Genomic DNA, 23393 nt, shown 5'->3' with positions numbered 1-23393 from the left:
GCTTTGGAGACCTACATCAAGGAGTCCCTAGCTGCTGGTCTCGTTCGTCCCTCGTCATCACCCCTGGGGGCAGGATTCTTCTTTGTGGGTAAGAAGGATGGCTCTCTTCGACCGTGTATTGATTATCGGGGGTTGAATGACATCACGGTCAAGAACAAGTATCCCCTGCCCTTGATGAGTTCTGCCTTCGACTCCTTACAGGGTGCTACGGTGTTCACCAAGCTAGACCTACGCAATGCGTATCACATGGTCCGGATCAGAGAGGGGGACGAGTGGTTGACGGGTTTCAATACACCGATGGGTCACTTCGAGTATCAGGTGATGCCGTTTGGACTGACCAATGCTCCAGCGGTATTCCAGAGTATGGTGAACGACGTCCTGAGAGATATGATCGGTCTCTTTGTGTTTGTTTACCTGGATGACATTCTGATCTTCTCGAAGGAACCTTCCGACCACGTCCAGCATGTCCGGCAGGTTCTGCAGCGATTGTTGGAGAATCGCCTGTTCGTGAAGGCCGAGAAGTGCGAGTTTCACGCCCACACGACATCCTTTCTCGGGTACATCATCTCCAGGGGAGAGATTAGGATGGACCAGGAGAAGGTTAGAGCGGTTCTGGAATGGGCCCAGCCCGGTACGAGATTGCAGCTCCAGAGATTTTTGGGGTTTGCGAATTTCTACCGCAGATTCATCCGGGATTACAGCCGTGTGGCCGCTCCGTTAACTGCCTTGACTTCCAGTATCAGGACCTTCAAGTGGAATCCGGAGGCGGATCGAGCGTTTCTGGATTTGAAGAGGCGATTCACCAACGCACCGATTCTCTCTCAGCCGGACACGGCCCGTCAGTTCGCTCGTTGAAGTGGACGCGTCTGATGTGGGAGTTGGCGCCATCCTGTCGCAGCGATGCTCCACGGACAGTAAACTCCATCCCTGCGCCTACTACTCTCGTCGCCTTTCGCCTGCGGAGAGGAATTACGATGTGGGTAACCGGGAGCTTCTCGCGGTGAAACTTGCCTTGGAGGAGTGGCGCCACTGGTTGGAGGGGGCGGAGCAACCGTTTATTGTCTGGACTGACCACAAGAATCTTGCTTACGTGCAATCGGCTAGACGTCTCAACTCCCGGTCAGGCCAGGTGGGCGTTGTTTTTCGGACGATTCAATTTTTTCCCTGACGTTCCGACCTGGATCTAAGAACGGCAAGGCGGACGCCTTGTCCCGGATGTTCTCCAAGACGGAGGAGAGTGGGTCCAAGACCGAGACAATTCTCCCCCGGAACTGCGTCGTGGGAGCTGTTAGGTGGAAGATTGAGGAGGAGGTGATGGCGGCCCTTCGGACGCAGCCCGGTCCTGGTAACGGTCCACCCGGTCGGTTGTTTGTGCCTGAGTCGGTTCGTCCTGCTGTCCTCAAATGGTCCCACGCCAGCAAGATGGCTTGTCACCCTGGCGTGGCTCGGACGATGGCGTTTCTTCGCAGACGTTTTTGGTGGCCTGCCATGGCCGAGGATACTCGGGGTTATGTTGCTGCCTGTCCAGTGTGTGCGCAGAATAAGAGTACCAATCGGCCCAGCTCTGGACTACTTCACCCCCTTCCTATTCCCGCGCGACCATGGTCGCATCTGGCCCCTGGACTTTGTCACTGGGTTGCCCGTTTCTGAGGGAAACACGGTCGTTCTGACTATCGTGGACAGATTCAGCAAGTTCGCCCACTTTGTGCCTATTGCCAAGCTTCCCTCTGCCTCGGAGACGTCCGAGATCCTGGTTAGGGAGGTTTTCAGGGTCCACGGTTTGCCCAGTGATATCGTTTCCGACCGTGGCCCTCAGTTTACCTCTGCTGTCTGGAAGTCCTTCTGTTTGGCCATTGGAGCTACAGTCAGCCTCACATCTGGTTTTCACCCCCAATCTAATGGTCAGGCGGAGAGAGCCAACCAGAAGATGGAATCCACGCTACGCTGCCTGGTCTCCTCCAACCCCACCTCCTGGGTCTCTCAGTTGCCTTGGGTTGAGTATGCCCACAATACTCTCCCTACATCTGCCACTGGGATGTCTCCCTTCCAGTGCCTGTATGGCTACCAACCTCCCTTGTTCCCTTCTCAGGAGAAGGAGCTCTCAGTGCCTTCTGTTCAGGCCCATATTCGTCGTTGCCACCGGACCTGGCATCGGGCCAGAAAGGCACTCCTTAGAGTTTCGGACCGGTATCAGCTCCAGGCGAATCGTCGCCGGATCCCCGCTCCCACCTATACCATCGGAGATAGGGTCTGGTTGGCCACACGGGATCTTCCTTTACGGACTGAGTCTAGGAAGTTGTTACCGAAGTTCATTGGTCCGTTTGTGGTGGAGAAGGTGATCAATCCGGTGGCAGTTCGACTCAAACTACCGAGGACGCTCAGAGTCCATCCCACCTTTCATGTCTCCTGCCTCAAGCCTGTTTTCCTCAGTCCTCTGTTGCCTCCTCCGCCTCCTCCTCCTCCTCCTCGGATGATCGGAGGTGGACCTGCCTACACGGTGCGACGCATCATGGACTCCAGACGGCGGGGCCGGGGTTTCCAGTATCTCGTGGACTGGGAGGGGTATGGTCCTGAAGAGAGGAGTTGGATTCCGCGGCGACAGATCCTAGATGCTGACCTCATTCGTGACTTCTACCGCCTCCATCCTGGCGCTCCGGGAGTCCGCCCGGTGGCGTTCGTCGGAGGGGGTACTGTAACGATCCCGGCAGTCTGAGTCGGGTCCTGTCTGTGTACTAGTTTTTCTGCTCGTGATCTCCAGTTTCCCGAGGGTTCTGGAACGCTCCCTGCCTGGTTGCCGGGCAACGTTGCTAGGCGGGAGCTCTCTTGTTTTCCGCACCTGCATCCCATCAGCAATCTGCACACCTGGTCCTGATCATCACCCTTCTTAGGCTCTGGCCTAACATCCATTCCCTGCCGGATCGTTAGCCATGAACAGTATGTTTATCAGCGGATCAGTCTTAGAGCTTAGAGCATTAGTTTTGTTGTTTTGCACCTTGTTTGCTTGTTGTATGCTTACCTCCGTTTTGTTCTCCCTGCAGTCACTCGTCCGGAACCTTCACCCAACCTCTGCCTGATGGTCGGCGGCTGCCGAGCCATCATTGGATCAACTACTGCACCCTCAACAACTCATCCACGCCGCCCGCTCTGTTCCCTGGATTATTCAGCAGCACTCGTGGATCAGTTAAATAAACACTCACCTTTGACACCACTTACCTTGTCCTGGTCTGCTTCTGGGTTCTGGCTTAGTAAACCGTGACAGATGCAGACAATTACATTGATGGAAGTTACAATCTATCTGCAATATTAAGCTGATCTACCCCCTAAAATAAAATAAAAAATAACTACAAAAAAAAACAAAAAAAACATCGCTAGCTAATGACAACATTGCTAGCTAATGACAACATTGCTAGCTAATGACAACATTGCTAGCTAATGATAACTTTGCTAGCTAATGACAACTTTGCTAGCTAATGACAACTTTGCTAGCTAATGACAACATTTCTAGCTAATGACAACATTGCCAGCTAATGACAAATTTGCTAGCTAATGACAACATTGCTAGCTAATGACAACATTGCTAGCTAATGACAACTATAGTGTAATTTAGACTAAACAGTTGTTAGCCTCCGTCCAGAATGACTGGGCTTGTCACGTCTTTAGGGCACCGCTATGGCGCTGCTGGTGGATGGCGGCTTGAGAACGTTCATAACAATGGCATGACGCGACCGAGTAACGGAGGTGCAACCCCTGGATGTAAAGAATGGGGTAGCATGACGCGACCGAGTAACGGAGGTGCAACCTATGAATGGAAAGAATGGGGTAGCATGACGCGACCGAGTAACGGAGGTGCAACCTATGAATGGAAAGAATGGGGTAGCATGACGCGACCGAGTAACAGAGGTGCAACCTATGAATGGAAAGAATGGGGTAGCATGACGCGACCGAGTAACGGAGGTGCAACCCCTGAATGTAAAGAATGGGGTAGCATGACGCGACCGAGTAACGGAGGTGCAACCTATGAATGTAAAGAATGGGGTAGCATGACGCGACCGAGTAACGGAGGTGCAACCTATGAATGTAAAGAATGGGGTAGCATGACGCGACCGAGTAACGGAGGTGCAACCTATGAATGTAAAGAATGGGGTAGCATGACGCGACCGAGTAACGGAGGTGCAACCTATGAATGTAAAGAATGGGGTAGCATGACGCGACCGAGTAACGGAGGTGCAACCTATGAATGGAAAGAATGGGGTAGCATGACGCGACCGAGTAACGGAGGTGCAACCCCTGGATGTAAAGAATGGGGTAGCATGACGCGACCGAGTAACGGAGGTGCAACCCCTGAATGTAAAGAATGGGGTACCATTCGGGACGCAGCTCAAGTAGTGGGCCACGACGGGAATCAGGTTAGTTTCAGTGTCGGGGAAATCACTTTGGTCGGATGGAGAGAGCAAACAAGGTAGAAAGAAGTGGAGGGGAGAGGAGGGGTGAGGAGAGGAGAGAGGAGAGGAGAGGAGGGGAGGGGAGGGGAGGGGAGGGGAGAGGAGGGGAGGGGAGGGGAGAGGAGGGAGAGGAGAGTAGGGGAGGGGAGGGGAGAAGAAAGGAGAGGGAGAGGTAGAGGGAGAGGGGCCATAGATGTCCAAGGCATTAAGACAGTAAAATAGGTTTCTAACCTCAAGGGTGGTTTGCTGGTTAAGTGAAAAGGCCAGTGTTAAATGCCCCCTGGCCAAGACGCTTGGCGTGTTTACCAAGATGTACCTTAGATCTCGTTTCAGATGGACCCCTAGGCCTATAGCACAGTAAAGGTAGAATGGCTCGGCTACCAATGTCAACAAGACATTAGTATAATGCCAAAAAGAAAACGACCCAGTGTTCTCCTCCATGTAGCCTAATTCACACATTCACATTCCAATAAAACACACACACATATATATATATATATATATTTTTTTTGTGATTACTGATCAATTAATTTATACATTATAATTAGTAGGTTTTGTTATCTGTTATCTGTTTTTTTGTGGTGTGGGCTTCCAATCACACCTGAACACTGTTTTCCTCTCAGCATGAGGTTACTGGGAGTAGGGCATCCTGGATCTCTCAGCATGAGGTTACTGGGAGTAGGGCATCCTGGATCTCTCAGCATGACGTCACTGGGAGTAGGGCATCCTGGATCTCTCAGCATGACGTCACTGGGAGTAGGGCATCCTGGATCTCTCAGCATGACGTCACTGGGAGTAGGGCATCCTGGATCTCTCAGCATGACGTCACTGGGAGTAGGGCATCCTGGATCTCTCAGCATGAGGTTACTGGGAGTAGGGCATCCTGGATCTCTCAGCATGACGTCACTGGGAGTAGGGCATCCTGGATCTCTCAGCATGAGGTTACTTCTATTTTGATCAATTGTTGTTGTTTTTATAGCTACACGATATAGATCAAAGACAACTATGATATAATAACTAACCAGTGGAACTAACTAACTAACTAACAGGTGGAACTAACTAACCTGTTTCTCTGTCTCTCTGTACAGCGATATCGACAGAGGGCAACACTCCTAGCAATGGGACTAACTAACTAACAGGTGGAACTAACTAACTAACAGGTGGAACTAACTAACCTGTTTCTCTGTCTCTCTGTGCAGCGATATCGACAGAGGGCAACACTCCTAGCAATGGGACTAACTAACTAACAGGTGGAACTAACTAACTAACAGGTGGAACTAACTAACCTGTTTCTCTGTCTCTCTGTACAGCGATATCGACAGAGGGCTCCACTCCACTGGGGTTGCAGCAGCAGCATACTCTGATTACCAGCAGTAGCAGTCAGCCAGGTGTAGGAGGTGGAGGGGAGCTCTCTCTCCCTGGCACAGAGGAGGTTGGGGGCATCTCAACCCGTACCATCCCCACCGCCTGCGTCAGGCCCACGCACCCCCTACGGAGCTTCGCCAACCCCCTCCTGCCTCCACCCATGGGCACAATCGACCCCAAGGTCTACACGCCCATGATACCACATTCAAGTGAGTGCAATGTGGGGGACTGGGTTTGAGGCTAGAGCTAATGCTGGGTTGTACCGTACAATGACTTATGGAACTTCATATGCACCTCCATGGCCACTATAGCCAGAAATCGACAATCTTGTCCCTGACATCCTTGGAGAGCTCTTTGGTCTTGGCCATGGTGGAGAGTTTGGAATCTGATTGATTGATTGCTTCTGTGGACAGGTGTCTTTTATACAGGTAACAAGCTGAAATTAGGAGCACTCCAAGAGTGTGCTCCTAATCTCAGCTCGTTACCTGTATAAAAGACACCTGGGAGCCAGAAATCTTTCTGATTGAGAGGGGGTCAGATACTTATTTCCCTCTTTTAAAATGCAAATCAATTTATAACATTTTTGACATGCGTTTTTTCTGGATCTTTTTTGTTGTTGTTATTCTGTCTCTCACTGTTCAAATAAACCTACCATTAAAATTAGACATTTCTTCGTCAGTGGGCAAACGTACAAAATCAGCAGGGGATCAAATACTTTTTTCCCTCACTGTATAAAACAAGCGTTTTAAGTCAGATTGGCTTTAAAAAACGGTTTTCTGAACAATGGACCTTCACCTAATTTGCTGATATTTACGCATTACACAGTAGTCTACACTACAGGAGGTCTCTGTGGTCTTCCACTGCTACTCCTCCACAGTTATAACCAAATATCTTCATCAACGTTGATGTTAGCCATCAAGCCAGTCTGTTAATGCTTGAGCTTATTAGATATCAGTTATTAAAAGGGTGAAAGTGATTTGGCCCGTAGCAAATAGGCAAACGTCAGTTATGTGATTAGAAAAGTAAGGGAGAAAGAGGGGCTTTTCCCTTTTCCTGCCTGAAGGAGTGAGTGGTGTTGCTCTGCGTGCCACCCCTCCCCACACCAAACACACACACACACACACACACAGGAATAGCCTTTCTCTCTCGCTCTCTCTCTCTCTCTCTCTCTCTCTCTCTCTCTCTCTCTCTCCCCCTCATGCAGGCAGGAATTTCCCTTCTCTGATATCTAAATGATAGCTTTAACCATGTTTTGAGGCGATACAATGTTTGTTTACATTTATGTTGATTACAAACATTGGAGTAAAACAAGCTTCTATTTTGGGTTCTGACGGGGTACGACAGTTGAACTAAGGTCATCAGGCATTTAGAAGTTATATTCTTCAAGAATCATTGGGTACATCATTAATTTATAAGTCCAAAAAATGGATGTAGCAAAATAAGGATTGTGTCGTTTAAGACTTTGTGCCTTCTATGTGTAAGTCGCTCTGGAAAAGAGCATCTACTAGACTACATGGTTGAGAATGAAGGTGAAGAACAGGATGTGAAAACCTCCTCCTGGGCGAAGGGCAGCGGCTCAGCCCATTAAGCCACTGCACAGCAAGCAGCTGGTGTAGCAAAACTGGAGAGCATTTCTCTGGCTGGCTGCGTCTTTACTGTGTTCACTTGGCTTTTAGCTCGTGGAAATCAATCAATATAATCTTTGGAGGAAATCTCTCCAGCTCCCAGTCAGACTGGAGAGGTAGTTTAAAGGAAGTTTAGCCCAGCAATAGTATCAGAGGAATGGAGGCGTCCCAAATGGCACCCTATTCCCTTTAAAGTGCACTACTTTTGACCAGAGCCAATAGACTACTACTTTTTTTAGCCCATAAAAGTAGTGCACTATATTATAGAGAATAGGGTGCTATTTGGGACGCAGTCCTGAAAGATGTTTTCCTTCCAAAGTCTGTCTATTTCACCTCCCTTCACTGCCTACCGGCTTCAGGCTGTTTCAGGTGTTGTCAGGCAACAGCAGGAGCCCAGTCTCTCTTCTATACAGAGCTGGAAACATCAAACAAGCAGGTCTTTGAGGTAGCTAGCTATTGGCAGGGATTGATATTTATTGATTTCGCAAAGTGGTGTGCTGTGAAACAAAGCGGTTTAAATTACTTTGGTCCACGGAAATGCTGCACAGTTCTGGAAAAGGGCCTCCAGATATTGTGATATTACAGTGCTTACAGTAGGTTACACATTGTGATAGTACACGGTTGATTGTTAGACCATTTCTCACTCAATGACTCACTTTGGAAGGTGGAACCGTTTGATTACAACACTGAGTGGAGAGTAGTCACAGTTAGAACACTGAGTGGAGCGTAGTCACAGTTAGAACACTGAGTGGAGCGTAGTCACAGTTAGAACACTGAGTGGAGAGTAGTCACAGTTAGAACACTGAGTGGAGCGTAGTCACAGTTAGAACACTGAGTGGAGCGTAGTCACAGTTAGAACACTGAGTGGAGAGTAGTCACAGTTAGAACACTGAGTGGAGAGTAGTCACAGTTAGAACACTGAGTGGAGCGTAGTCACAGTTAGAACACTGAGTGGAGCGTAGTCACAGTTAGAACACTGAGTGGAGAGTAGTCACAGTTAGAACACTGAGTGGAGCGTAGTCACAGTTAGAACACTGAGTGGAGCGTAGTCACAGTTAGAACACTGAGTGGAGAGTAGTCACAGTTAGAACACTGAGTGGAGAGTAGTCACAGTTAGAACACTGAGTGGAGGGTAGTCACAGTTAGAACACTGAGTGGAGCGTAGTCACAGTTAGAACACTGAGTGGAGCGTAGTCACAGTTAGAACACTGAGTGGAGAGTAGTCACAGTTAGAACACTGAGTGGAGCGTAGTCACAGTTAGAACACTGAGTGGAGCGTAGTCACAGTTAGAACACTGAGTGGAGCGTAGTCACATTTAGAACACTGAGTGGAGAGTAGTCACAGTTAGAACACTGAGTGGAGAGTAGTCACAGTTAGAACACTGAGTGGAGCGTAGTCACAGTTAGAACACTGAGTGGAGAGTAGTCACAGTTAGAACACTGAGTGGAGAGTAGTCACAGTTAGAACACTGAGTGGAGCGTAGTCACAGTTAGAACACTGAGTGGAGAGTAGTCACAGTTAGAACACTGAGTGGAGAGTAGTCACAGTTAGAACACTGAGTGGAGCGTAGTCACAGTTAGAACACTGAGTGGAGAGTAGTCACAGTTAGAACACTGAGTGGAGAGTAGTCACAGTTAGAACACTGAGTGGAGCGTAGTCACAGTTAGAACACTGAGTGGAGCGTAGTCACAGTTAGAACACTGAGTGGAGCGTAGTCACAGTTAGAACACTGAGTGGAGAGTAGTCACAGTTAGAACACTGAGTGGAGAGTAGTCACAGTTAGAACACTGAGTGGAGAGTAGTCACAGTTAGAACACTGAGTGGAGCGTAGTCACAGTTAGAACACTGAGTGGAGAGTAGTCACAGTTAGAACACTGAGTGGAGCGTAGTCACAGTTAGAACACTGAGTGGAGCGTAGTCACAGTTAGAACACTGAGTGGAGCGTAGTCACAGTTAGAACACTGAGTGGAGAGTAGTCACAGTTAGAACACTGAGTGGAGAGTAGTCACAGTTAGAACACTGAGTGGAGCGTAGTCACAGTTAGAACACTGAGTGGAGAGTAGTCACAGTTAGAACACTGAGTGGAGAGTAGTCACAGTTAGAACACTGAGTGGAGAGTAGTCACAGTTAGAATACTGAGTGGAGAGTAGTCACAGTTAGAACACTGAGTGGAGAGTAGTCACAGTTAGAACACTGAGTGGAGAGTAGTCACAGTTAGAACACTGAGTGGAGAGTAGTCACAGTTAGAACACTGAGTGGAGGGTAGTCACAGTTAGAACACTGAGTGGAGCGTAGTCACAGTTAGAACACTGAGTGGAGCGTAGTCACAGTTAGAACACTGAGTGGAGCGTAGTCACAGTTAGAACACTGAGTGGAGCGTAGTCACAGTTAGAACACTGAGTGGAGCGTAGTCACAGTTAGAACACTGAGTGGAGAGTAGTCACAGTTAGAACACTGAGTGGAGCGTAGTCACAGTTAGAACACTGAGTGGAGAGTAGTCACAGTTAGAACACTGAGTGGAGCGTAGTCACAGTTAGAACACTGAGTGGAGAGTAGTCACAGTTAGAACACTGAGTGGAGCGTAGTCACAGTTGGAACACTGAGTGGAGCTTAGTCACAGTTAGCCTGGTACTTCTGCTAAATGAGTATTGTGTGGTGGGTGCTAACATGCTAACATCAATATTTTATTGAGGTTTTGATTGAACACTCAACATTGTACATGATATAACGTCTTCCATGGGATCACAGGAAGTAACACCATAAATATTCTATAATTTTTTTAGTTCACTCAAATGACACATTGACCTAAAAAGTATTCTGTGGATTAGGCAGATAGCAGCCATAGATTTGGGTTGGTTTACGTAGCTATAGTTGGGTTGGTTTACGTAGCTATAGTTGGGTTGGTTTATGTAGCTATAGTTGGGTTGGTTTATGTTGCTATAGTTGGGTTGGTTTACGTAGCTATAGTTGGGTTGGTTTATGTTGCTATAGTTGGGTTGGTTTACGTAGCTATAGTTCAACATTAGTGTCATTGGTGCAAATTGTTTTGTAAAAGCAATGATATATCATTAACATTAATGTGTTTCCAAGGCAATGGTTTATATTGATGTGATCAAGAACCTCATAAAAAAAAGGAATGTTACTGGTATAAATAACACAGTCTACATTTTAATCCAACGGTCGCCTTGAAAGGAATGAATAAGGAATACATTCAATCTATAAGCAACACAAGGTAGGTGTCCTGGTTGTAGATGAAACTCTCTGAGTTAGATATAAGTTACTGAGGAACAGTCAGACTGATTGAAGTGGAGGTGGAGCAGTAGAAACAGTCAGACCGATTGAAGTGGAGGTGGAGCAGTAGAAACAGTCAGACCGATTAAAGTGGAAGTGGAGGTGGAGCAGTAGAAACAGTCAGACTGATTGAAGTGGAGGTGGAGCAGTAGAAACAGTCAGACTGAATGAAGTGGAAGTGGAGCAGTAGAAACAGTCAGACTGATTAAAGTGGAGGTGGAGCAGTAGAAACAGTCAGACTGATTGAAGTGGAAGTGGAGCAGTAGAAACAGTCAGACTGATTGAAGTGGAGGTGGAGCAGTAGAAACAGTCAGACTGATTGAAGTGGAAGTGGAGGGGCAGTAGCAACAGTCAGACTGATTAAAGTGGAGGTGGAGCAGTAGAAACAGTCAGACTGATTGAAGTGGAGGTGGAGCAGTAGAAACAGTCAGACTGATTGAATTGGAGGTGGAGCAGTAGAAACAGTCAGACTGATTGAAGTGGAAGTGGAGCAGTAGAAACAGTCAGACTGATTGAAGTGGAAGTGGAGCAGTAGAAACAGTCAGACTGATTGAAGTGGAAGTGGAGGTGGAGCAGTAGAAACAGTCAGACTGATTGAAGTGGAGGTGGAGCAGTAGAAACAGTCAGACTGATTGAAGTGGAGGTGGAGCAGTAGAAACAGTCAGACTGATTGAAGTGGAAGTGGAGGTGGAGCAGTAGAAACAGTCAGACTGATTGAAGTGGAGGTGGAGCAGTAGAAACAGTCAGACTGATTGAATTGGAGGTGGAGCAGTAGAAACAGTCAGACTGATTGAAGTGGAGGTGGAGCAGTAGAAACAGTCAGACTGATTGAAGTGGAAGTGGAGCAGTAGAAACAGTCAGACTGATTGAAGTGGAGGTGGAGCAGTAGAAACAATCAGACTGATTGAAGTGGAAGTGGAGGTGGAGCAGTAGAAACAGTCAGACTGATTGAAGTGGAGGTGGAGCAGTAGAAACAGTCAGACTGATTGAAATGGAGGTGGAGCAGTAGAAACAGTCAGACTGATTGAAGTGGAGGTGGAGCAGTAGAAACAGTCAGACTGATTGAAGTGGAGGTGGAGCAGTAGAAACAGTCAGACTGATTGAAGTGGAGGTGGAGCAGTAGAAACAGTCAGACTGATTGAAGTGGAGGTGGAGCAGTAGAAACAGTCAGACTGATTAAAGTGGAGGTGGAGCAGTAGAAACAGTCAGACTGATTGAAGTGGAAGTGGAGCAGTAGAAACAGTCAGACTGATTGAAGTGGAGGTGGAGCAGTAGAAACAGTCAGACCGATTGAAGTGGAGGTGGAGCAGTAGAAACAGTCAGACTGATTGAAGTGGAGGTGGAGCAGTAGAAACAGTCTGACTGATTGAAGTGGAATTGGAGGTGGAGCAGTAGAAACAGTCAGACTGATTGAAGTGGAGGTGGAGCAGTAGAAACAGTCAGACTGATTAAAGTGGAGGTGGAGCAGTAGAAACAGTCAGACTGATTGAAGTGGAAGTGGAGGTGGAGCAGTAGAAACAGTCAGACTGATTGAAGTGGAGGTGGAGCAGTAGAGACAGTCAGACTGATTGAAGTGGAGGTGGAGCAGTAGAAACAGTCAGACCGATTGAAGTGGAGGTGGAGCAGTAGAAACAGTCAGACTGATTAAAGTGGAGGTGGAGCAGTAGAAACAGTCAGACCGATTGAAGTGGAGGTGGAGCAGTAGAAACAGTCAGACTGATTGAATTGGAGGTGGAGCAGTAGAAACAGTCAGACTGATTGAAGTTGAGGTGGAGCAGTAGAAACAGTCAGACTGATTAAAGTGGAGGTGGAGCAGTAGAAACAGTCAGACCGATTGAAGTGGAGGTGGAGCAGTAGAAACAGTCAGACTGATTGAATTGGAGGTGGAGCAGTAGAAACAGTCAGACTGATTGAAGTGGAGGTGGAGCAGTAGAAACAGTCAGACCGATTGAAGTGGAGGTGGAGCAGTAAAAACAGTCAGACTGATTGAATTGGAGGTGGAGCAGTAGAACAGTCAGACCGATTGAAGTGGAGGTGGAGCAGTAGAAACAGTCAGACTGATTGAATTGGAGGTGGAGCAGTAGAAACAGTCAGACTGATTGAAGTGGAGGTGGAGCAGTAGAAACAGTCAGACCGATTGAAGTGGAAGTGGAGGTGGAGCAGTAGAAACAGTCAGACTGATTTAAAATGGAAGTGGAGCAGTAGAAACAGTCAGACTGATTAAAGTGGAGGTGGAGCAGTAGAAACAGTCAGACCGATTGAAGTGGAGGTGGAGCAGTAGAAACAGTCAGACTGATTGAATTGGAGGTGGAGCAGTAAAAACAGTCAGACTGATTGAAGTGGAGGTGGAGCAGTAGAAACAGTCAGACTGATTGAAGTGGAAGTGGAGGTGGAGCAGTAGAAACAGTCAGACTGATTGAAGTGGAGGTGGAGCAGTAGAAACAGTCAGACTGATTGAAGTGGAGGTGGAGCAGTAGAAACAGTCAGACTGATTGAATTGGAGGTGGAGCAGTAGAAACAGTCAGACTGATTGAAGTGGAGGTGGAGCAGTAGAAACTGTCAGACTGATTGAATTGGAGGTGGAGCAGTAGAAACAGTCAGACTGATTGAAGTGGAGGTGGAGCAGTAGAAACAGTCAGACTGATTAAAGTGGAGGTGGAGCAGTAGAAACTTTCAGACTGATTGAAGTGGAGGTGGAGCAGTAGAACAGTCAGACTGATTAAAGTGGAGGTGGAGCAGTAGAAACAGTCAGACTGATTGAAGTGGAAGTGGAGGTGGAGCAGTAGAAACAGTCAGACTGATTGAAGTGGAGGTGGAGCAGTAGAAACAGTCAGACTGATTGAAGTGGAGGTGGAGCAGTAGAAACAGTCAGACCGATTGAAGTGGAGGTGGAGCAGTAGAAACAGTCAGACTGATTAAAGTGGAGGTGGAGCAGTAGAAACAGTCAGACCGATTGAAGTGGAGGTGGAGCAGTAGAAACAGTCAGACTGATTGAATTGGAGGTGGAGCAGTAGAAACAGTCAGACTGATTGAAGTGGAGGTGGAGCAGTAGAAACAGTCAGACTGATTAAAGTGGAGGTGGAGCAGTAGAAACAGTCAGACCGATTGAAGTGGAGGTGGAGCAGTAGAAACAGTCAGACTGATTGAATTGGAGGTGGAGCAGTAGAAACAGTCAGACTGATTGAAGTGGAGGTGGAGCAGTAGAAACAGTCAGACCGATTGAAGTGGAGGTGGAGCAGTAGAAACAGTCAGACTGATTGAATTGGAGGTGGAGCAGTAGAAACAGTCAGACCGATTGAAGTGGAGGTGGAGCAGTAGAAACAGTCAGACTGATTGAATTGGAGGTGGAGCAGTAGAAACAGTCAGACTGATTGAAGTGGAGGTGGAGCAGTAGAAACAGTCAGACCGATTGAAGTGGAGAGGTGGAGCAGTAGAAACAGTCAGACTGATTTAAAATGGAAGTGGAGCAGTAGAAACAGTCAGACTGATTGAAGTGGAGGTGGAGCAGTAGAAACAGTCAGACTGATTGAAGTGGAGGTGGAGCAGTAGAAACAGTCAGACTGATTGAAGTGGAAGTGGAGCAGTAGAAACAGTCAGACTGATTGAAGTGGAGGTGGAGCAGTAGAAACAGTCAGACTGATTGAAGTGGAGGTGGAGCAGTAGAAACAGTCAGACTGATTGAAGTGGAGGTGGAGCAGTAGAAACAGTCAGACTGATTGAAGTGGAGGTGGAGCAGTAGAAACAGTCAGACTGATTGAAGTGGAGGTGGAGCAGTAGAAACAGTCAGACTGATTGAAGTGGAGGTGGAGCAGTAGAAACAGTCAGACTCCAACTGACTGAGTGATCTGGCAGCGCTCGGCTCTACACCACACAGATACACACGTCATCACACCACAACCGCCACTAACCGCCTAGGCTGATGTTTCCTAATCATGTTTGGATTGTTTCCTGGGAGCACTGGGTGCCTTGATGTTCCTCTGTGTTCAGTGAAGGGGGTGAGAGTGTAATTAAGGTTACTTGATGTTCCTCTGTGTTCGGTGAAGGGGGTGAGAGTGACGAGGTGTGAATGAAGGAGTCAGGCGCAGGAGGTAAAACACAGAAGTCCAGAGTTTATTCCGTTTACATAAATAAAACGCACCCAGCGTCAAAACGAAACTATCACAAGGGACATATTCCATCAAATGGAAGAGTAGCTCAACTGAGCTGCTGGCTCTCACAAAGAAACAATCACTCACAAAGATAAGGGGAACAGAGGGAACACTTATACACATACTAATTAGGGGAATGAGCACCAGGTGTGTGTGATTGACAAGACAAGACAAGTGGAGTGATGAGAATGGGATCGGCAGTAGCTAGTAAGCCGGTGACGACGAACGCCGAAACCTGCCCGAGCAAGGAGGGGAGGCAGCCTCGGCGGAAGTCGTGACAGTACCCCCCCCCCCCCTTGAGGCGCGGCTCCAGCAGTGCGCCGACCCCGGCCACGGGGACGGCCAGGAGGACGCGGAGCAGGGCGAGTCGGATGGCGACGGCGGAAGTCCCTCAACAGGGAGGGATCGAGGATGTCCCGCCTTGGGACCCAGCACCGTTCCTCCGGACCGTACCCCTCCCACTCCACGAGATACTGAAGCCTCCCCACCCGACGCCTCGAATCCAGTATGGAACGGACCGAGTACGCCGGGGCCTCCTCGATGTCCAGAGGAGGTTGAGGAACCTCCCGCACCTCAGACTCCTGGAGCGGACCAGCTACCACCGGCCTGAGGAGAGACACATGAAACGAGGGGTTAATACGGTAATCAGTGGGGAGTAACAACCAATACGTAATCTCGTTTATCCTCCTCAGGACTTTAAACGGCCCCACAAACCGAGGGCTCAGCTTCCGGCAGGGCAGGCGGAGGGGTAGATTCTGGGTCGAGAGCCAGACCCGATCTCCCGGTACGAAAACCGGGGCCTCCCTGCGGTGGCGGTCAGCCTTCTGAGAACACAGTCATCCACCGCAGGAGCCTTGGTCTGGCTCTGGTGCCATGGTGCCAGGACCGGTTGGTAACCCAAAACACATTGGAAGGGTGTTAGGTTAGTGGAGGAGTGGCAGAGAGAGTTCTGAGCGTATTCTGCCCATGGCAGGAACACCGACCACTCCCCCGGCCGGTCCTGACAGTAGGTCCGCAGGAACCTACCCACATCTTGATTCACCCTTTCCACCTGCCCATTACTCTCGGGGTGAAATCCAGAGGTCAGGCTGACCAAGACCCCCAGACGTTCCATGAACGCCTTCCAGACTCTAGACGTGAACTGGGGACCTCGGTCGGACACTATATCCTCTGGTACCCCGTAGTGCCGGAAGACGTGAGTAAACAGATCCTCCGCAGTTTGTAGGGCCGTGGGGAGACCGGGCAGAGGAAGAAGGCGGCAGGACTTCGAAAAGCGATACACAACGACCAGGATAGTGGTGTTACGTTGGGAGAGGGGAAGATCAGTAAGAAAATCAATACTAAGGTGAGACCATGGTTGTTGTGGAACTGGTAAAGGTTGTAGCTTACCCACTGGGAGGTGCCCAGGTGCCTTACTCTGGGCGCACACCGAGCAGGACGAGACATACACCCTCACGTCCTTAGCCAAGGTAGGCCACCAGTACTTCTCAGTCAGGCAGCGCATTGTACGACTGATACCTGGATGACCAGAGGAGGGTGACGTGTGTGCCCAGTAGATCAGACGATCACGGATAAGAGCAGGCACGTACTGCAGCCCAGCTGGACACTGAGGTGGAGATGGATCTGTGCGTAATGCCTGCTCTATATCCGCGTCCATCGCCCATACTACCGGGCGCCACAATGCATGAGGCCGGGAGTATGGGGGTGTTGTCTCTGGGCCTCTCCTCTGTGTCATACAGCCGTGACAGTGCGTCTGCCTTCACGTTCTTCGTACCCGGAATGTATGAGAGTGTGAAATCAAACCGGGTGAAGAAGAGGGCCCACCTGGCCTGGCGAGGATTCAGCCGCCTCACTGCCCGAATGTACTCCAGGTTACGGTGGTCTGTCCAGACGAGGAAAGGGTGTTTCGCCCCTTCGAGCCAATGCCTCCACACCGTCAAAGCTCGGACAACAGCCAACAGCTCCCGATCACCAACGCTGTAGTTCTGCTCCGCCGGGCTGAGCTTCTTAGAAAAGAAGGCACAGGGGCGGAGCTTGGGTGGCGTGCCCGAGCGTTGGGATAAGACAGCGCCTATCCCTACCTCGGACGCACTCACCTCCACTACGAACGGTAGTGATGGATCGGGGTGAGCCAGTACCGGGGCGGAGGTGAACAGACCCCGCAATCTACTGAATGGCACACATACACACAATCCATGTCCCAGTTGTTTCAAGGTTTAGAAATCCTTCTTTGACTTGTCTATCCCCCTTCATCTAGACCAGCATCCCTCTTCCTGGAGATCTACCGTCCTGTGGGTTTTCAGTCCAACCCTAATTTAACACACCTGATTCTACTTATTAGCTGCTCAACAAGACCTTAACTAACTGAATCAGATACGCTAAATTAGGGTTGGACTGAAAACCTCCAGGACGTTAGATCTCCAGGACGAGAGTTGGGCAGCCCTGCTCTAGACTGATTTGAAGTGACATCAACAAGACATCATAGCTTTCACCTGGATTCACCTGGTCAGTCTATGGAAAGAGCAGGTGTTCTTAATGTTTTGTACAGTGTAGATTCAGAGAAATAATCAGTAGTGTCATATTACATGAATACACTGTTATTACACATGGATACACCGTTATTACACACGGATACACTGTTATTACACACGGATACACCGTTATTACACACGGATACACTGTTATTACACACGGATACACTGTTATTACACACGGATACACTGTTATTACACACGGATACACCGTTATTACACACGGATACACTGTTATTACACACGGATACACTGTTATTACACACAGATACACTGTTATTACACACGGATACACCGTTATTACACACGGATACACCGTTATTACACATGGATACACTGTTATTACACACACACTGTTATTACACACGGATACACCGTTATTACACATGGATACACCGTTATTACACACGGATACACCGTTATTACACACGGATACACCGTTATTACACACGGATACACCGTTATTACACACGGATACACCGTTATTACACACGGATACACTGTTATTACACACGGATACACTGTTATTACACACGGATACACTGTTATTACACACGGATACACCGTTATTACACACGGATACACCGTTGTTATTACACACGGATACACCGTTATTACACACGGATACACCGTTATTACACACACACTGTTATTACACACGGATACACCGTTATTACACATGGATACACCGTTATTACACACGGATACACCGTTATTACTCACGGATACACCGTTATTACACACGGATACACCGTTATTACACACGGATACACCGTTATTACACACGGATACACCGTTATTACACACGGATACACTGTTATTACACACGGATACACCGTTATTACACACGGATACACCGTTATTACACATGGATACACTGTTATTACACACGGATACACCGTTATTACACACGGATACACCGTTATTACACACGGATACACCGTTATTACACACGGATGCACCGTTATTGCACACGGATACACCGTTATTACACACGGATACACCGTTATTACACACGGATACACTGTTATTACACACGGATACACCGTTATTACACACGGATACACTGTTATTACACACGGATACACTGTTATTACACACGGATACACCGTTATTACACACGGATACACCGTTATTACACACGGATACACTGTTATTACACACGGATACACCGTTATTACACACGGATACACCGTTATTACACACACAATGTTATTACACACGGATACACCGTTATTACACACGGATACACCGCTATTACACACGGATACACTGTTATTACACACGGATACACCGTTATTACTCACGGATACACCGTTATTGCACACGGATACACCGTTATTACACACGGATACACCGTTATTACACACGGATACACCGTTATTACACACGGATACGCTGTTATTACACACGGATACACTGTTATTACACACGGATACACCGTTATTACACACGGATACACTGTTATTACACACGGATACACTGTTATTACACACGGATACACTGTTATTACACACGAATACACCGTTATTACACACGGATACACTGTTATTACACACGGATACACTGTTATTACACACAGATACACTGTTATTACACACGGATACACCGTTATTACACACGGGTACACAGTTATTACACATGGATACACTGTTATTACACACACACTGTTATTACACACGGATACACCGTTATTACACATGGATACACCGTTATTACACACGGATACACCGTTATTACACACGGATACACCGTTATTACACACGGATACACCGTTATTACACACGGATACACCGTTATTACACACGGATACACTGTTATTACACACGGATACACTGTTATTACACACGGATACACTGTTATTACACACGGATACACCGTTATTACACACGGATACACCGTTGTTATTACACACGGATACACCGTAATTACACACGGATACACCGTTATTACACACACACTGTTATTACACACGGATACACCGTTATTACACATGGATACACCGTTATTACACACGGATACACCGTTATTACTCATGGATACACCGTTATTACACACGGATACACCGTTATTACACACGGATACACTGTTATTACACATGGATACACCGTTATTGCACACACTCTGTTATTACACACGGATACACCGTTATTACACACGGATACACTGTTATTACACACGGATACACTGTTATTACACACGTATACACAGTTATTACACACGGATACACCGTTATTACACACGGATACACTGTTATTACACACGGATACACCATTATTACACATGGATACACCGTTATTATACACACACTGTTATTACACACGGATACACCGTTATTACACACGGATACACCGTTATTACACATGGATACACTGTTATTACACACGGATACACCGTTATTACACACACAATGTTATTACACACGGATACACCGCTATTACACACGGATACACCGTTATTACACACGGATACACCGTTATTACTCACGGATACACCGTTATTGCACACGGATACACCGTTATTACACACGGATACACCGTTATTACACACGGATACGCTGTTATTACACACGGATACACCGTTATTACACACGGATACACCGTTATTACACACGGATACACCGTTATTACACACGGATACACTGTTATTACACACGGATACACCATTATCACACACGGATACACCGTTATTACACACGGATACACTGTTATTACACACGGATACACCGTTATTACACATAGATACACCGTTATTACACACGGATACACCGTTATTACTCACGGATACACCGTTATTACTCACGGATACACCGTTATTACACATGGATACACCGTTATTACACACGGATACACCGTTATCACACACGGATACACTGTTATTACACACGGATACACCATTATTACACACGGATACACTGTTATTACACACGGATACACTGTTATTACACACATATACACAGTTATTACACACGAATACACCGTTATTACACACGGATACACTGTTATTACACACGGATACACCATTATTACACATGGATACACCGTTATTACACACACACTGTTATTACACACGGATACACCGTTATTACACATGGATACACCGTTATTACACACGGATACACCGTTATTACACACGGATACACCGTTATTACACACGGATACACCGTTATTACACACGGATACACCGTTATTACACACGGATACACTGTTATTACACACGGATACACCGTTATTACACACGGATTCACCGTTATTACACACGGATACACCGTTATTACACACGGATACACCGTTATTACACACGTATACACCGTTATTACACACGGATACACCGTTATTACACACGGATACACCGTTATTACACACGGATACACCGTTATTACACACGGATACACCGTTATTACACACGGATGCACCGTTATTACACACGGATGCACCGTTATTACACACGGATGCACCGTTATTACACACGGATGCACCGTTATTATACACGGATACACCGTTATTACACACGGATATACCGTTATTACACACGGATGCACCGTTATTACACACGGATACACCGTTATTACACACGGATACACCGTTATTACACACGGATGCACCGTTATTACACACGGATGCACCGTTATTACACACGGATGCACCGTTATTACACACGGATGCACCGTTATTATACACGGATACACCGTTATTACACACGGATACACCGTTATTACACACGGATACACCGTTATTACACACGGATACACCGTTATTACACACGGATACACCGTTATTACACACGGATACACCGTTATTACACACGGATACACCGTTATTACACACGGATACACTGTTATTACACACGGATACACCGTTATTACACATTGATACACTGTTATTACACACGGATACACTGTTATTACACACGGATACACTGTTATTACACCCGGATACACCGCTATTACACCCGGATACACCGTTATTACACACACACTGTTATTACACACGGATACACCGTTATTACACACGGATACACCGTTATTACACACGGATACATCGTTATTACACCTACAGAGGTTTCCAACCTGTGGTGCCAATTTGTTTTGATTCGTTTTTTAGTTTTTTATAACAGTTGGGAGTATTAATGGTATTATAATGCAAATTGTTTATAATAATAATTATATAATAATAATAATAATAATAATAATAATAATAATAATAATAATAATAATAATAATAATAATTGGCCTTTTAATTTGTTGCATTCAATGCTAAAATGGACAACATTTTACCGCTAAGAAATGTTATGTAAAAAAAATTGTATGACTACACGAATGGTGGTCCTCAAGAGCTTTTGAGGTGATTTGGTGGTCCCCTGAACAGAAAAGGAACAGCTGACCTACAGTACACTATAGACAGGGCTGGCCCTAGCCTTTTAGGGGCCCTAAGCTACATTTAGATGTGCCCCCCCCTCCCACCTTGTGGGCTAAATATTTTAGTGGCCCCCCTCTTGATGGAGAAAAAAGTTTCCTGCAATTCTACACATTTTGCCATGTTAAATCTGCAATATGTAACTTTTTGGGCAACCTGACTAAATTCACATAGAAATGTGTGTTATAGATCTGTCATTCTCATTGAAAGCCAGTCTAAGAAGCGGTAGATCCGTTCTATGTGCTCTATTTCTATGCCTCCCGTTCTGAAGTTTCATTTTTGCGTCTTTTACTTTTGGTTTTGTACACCAGCTTCAAACAGCTGAAGATACAATATTTTGGGTTATGGAAAATATATTTCACAGCGGTTTAGATGGTACAATGATTCGCTACACAAAATACTTGCTGTTTTGTCACATAAACTGAAATTAGGCTAACTGTTAGAATTTTAGCAACCAGGAAATGTCGGAGCGATTTCTGCATAGTGCATCTTTAATATCACATCTGAGTGAGAGTGACTAACAAAATCAATGGGTCCCCTGGAGGTCAGGGCCCCTGGAGGTCAGGGCCCCTGGAGGTCAGGGCCCCCTGGAGGTCAGGGCTCCCTGGAGGTCAGGGCCCCCTGGAGGTCAGGGCCCCCTGGAGGTCAGGGCCCCCTGGAGGTCAGGGCCCCTGGAGGTCAGGGCCCCCTGGAGGTCAGGGCCCCCTGGAGGTCAGGGCCCCTGGAGGTCAGGGCCCCTGGAGGTCAGGGCCCCTGGAGGTCAGGGCCCCTGGGCACGTGCCCTGCGTGCCCGGTCGGTAATTCGGCCATGATTAAGTTTAGATAGCTGACTAGACTAACTTACCAGTCTAAAACATTTTAGCTGACATAGCAGTGTTCATTTAGTCAACAATAACTATGACGGAACAGACCTATTATCCCTGACTAAACTATGACGGTAAAGAGATGAGATGGGAAAAGGAACTATTACATTATAGTCAATGAAAATGTGACGAGACGAGAATTCCACCTGGGACTAATGGACATTTTTAATTTGACATGAAGCTCCTTTTCATCTGTTTAGTCCAATCAGAAGCATGCATGTGTTCAGGATATTTAATGCCTGTGACTAAAACTAGACTATAACTGGTGCAGAGCTTTAGTCGACTGATAATAACTAAAACTAACGAAGGATGAAATGACTCAAATGTGACTAAGACTAAAAGGTATTTTAAGACTAAATCTAAAATAGCTGCCAAAATGAACACATGGGCTAATTGAGTGACTGTCAGTGACGGACATAACAAGAGAGACACTGCTGTTGCACAACCACATTTCTAAATGGCACCTTTTATATTCGACAATTCTAACCTCGACAGTAAGTTGAGACCCCTGACTGAGTACCTAAAAACAAAAGCTCTCGCTTATGTCGCTTATGCCTGAAAACGGCCCTGACTATAGAATAAAATCTTACAGTACAGAATTATCCTTTAGAATACAGTGTTTTAGATACACTTTTTTTGAGGTTGACTATAATTTACTGGCTGACTGTAATCAATGTTATCAGTGGTGAGCCAACCATGTCTCTCCAGTCCA

At 46.9% G+C, this 23393-nt stretch overlaps 1 protein-coding gene across 1 annotated transcript in view; it reads left to right on the top strand.

Moving 5' to 3' along the window:
• LOC121581835 (netrin receptor DCC-like) overlaps positions 1-23393 on the top strand; it is a 205239-nt gene that overhangs the window by 165504 nt on the left and 16342 nt on the right. The window contains exon 21 of the mRNA XM_045213884.1: positions 5753-6016. Coding sequence (XP_045069819.1) covers positions 5753-6016 — 264 coding nt within the window. The remainder of the gene's footprint in view (positions 1-5752; positions 6017-23393) is intronic.

This window comes from Coregonus clupeaformis, unplaced genomic scaffold (assembly GCF_020615455.1).
Source record: "Coregonus clupeaformis isolate EN_2021a unplaced genomic scaffold, ASM2061545v1 scaf0166, whole genome shotgun sequence".
Taxonomy (NCBI): domain Eukaryota; kingdom Metazoa; phylum Chordata; class Actinopteri; order Salmoniformes; family Salmonidae; genus Coregonus; species Coregonus clupeaformis.
Note: the sequence above shows the minus strand (reverse complement) of the source record. Positions and strands in the feature narration are given on the sequence as shown.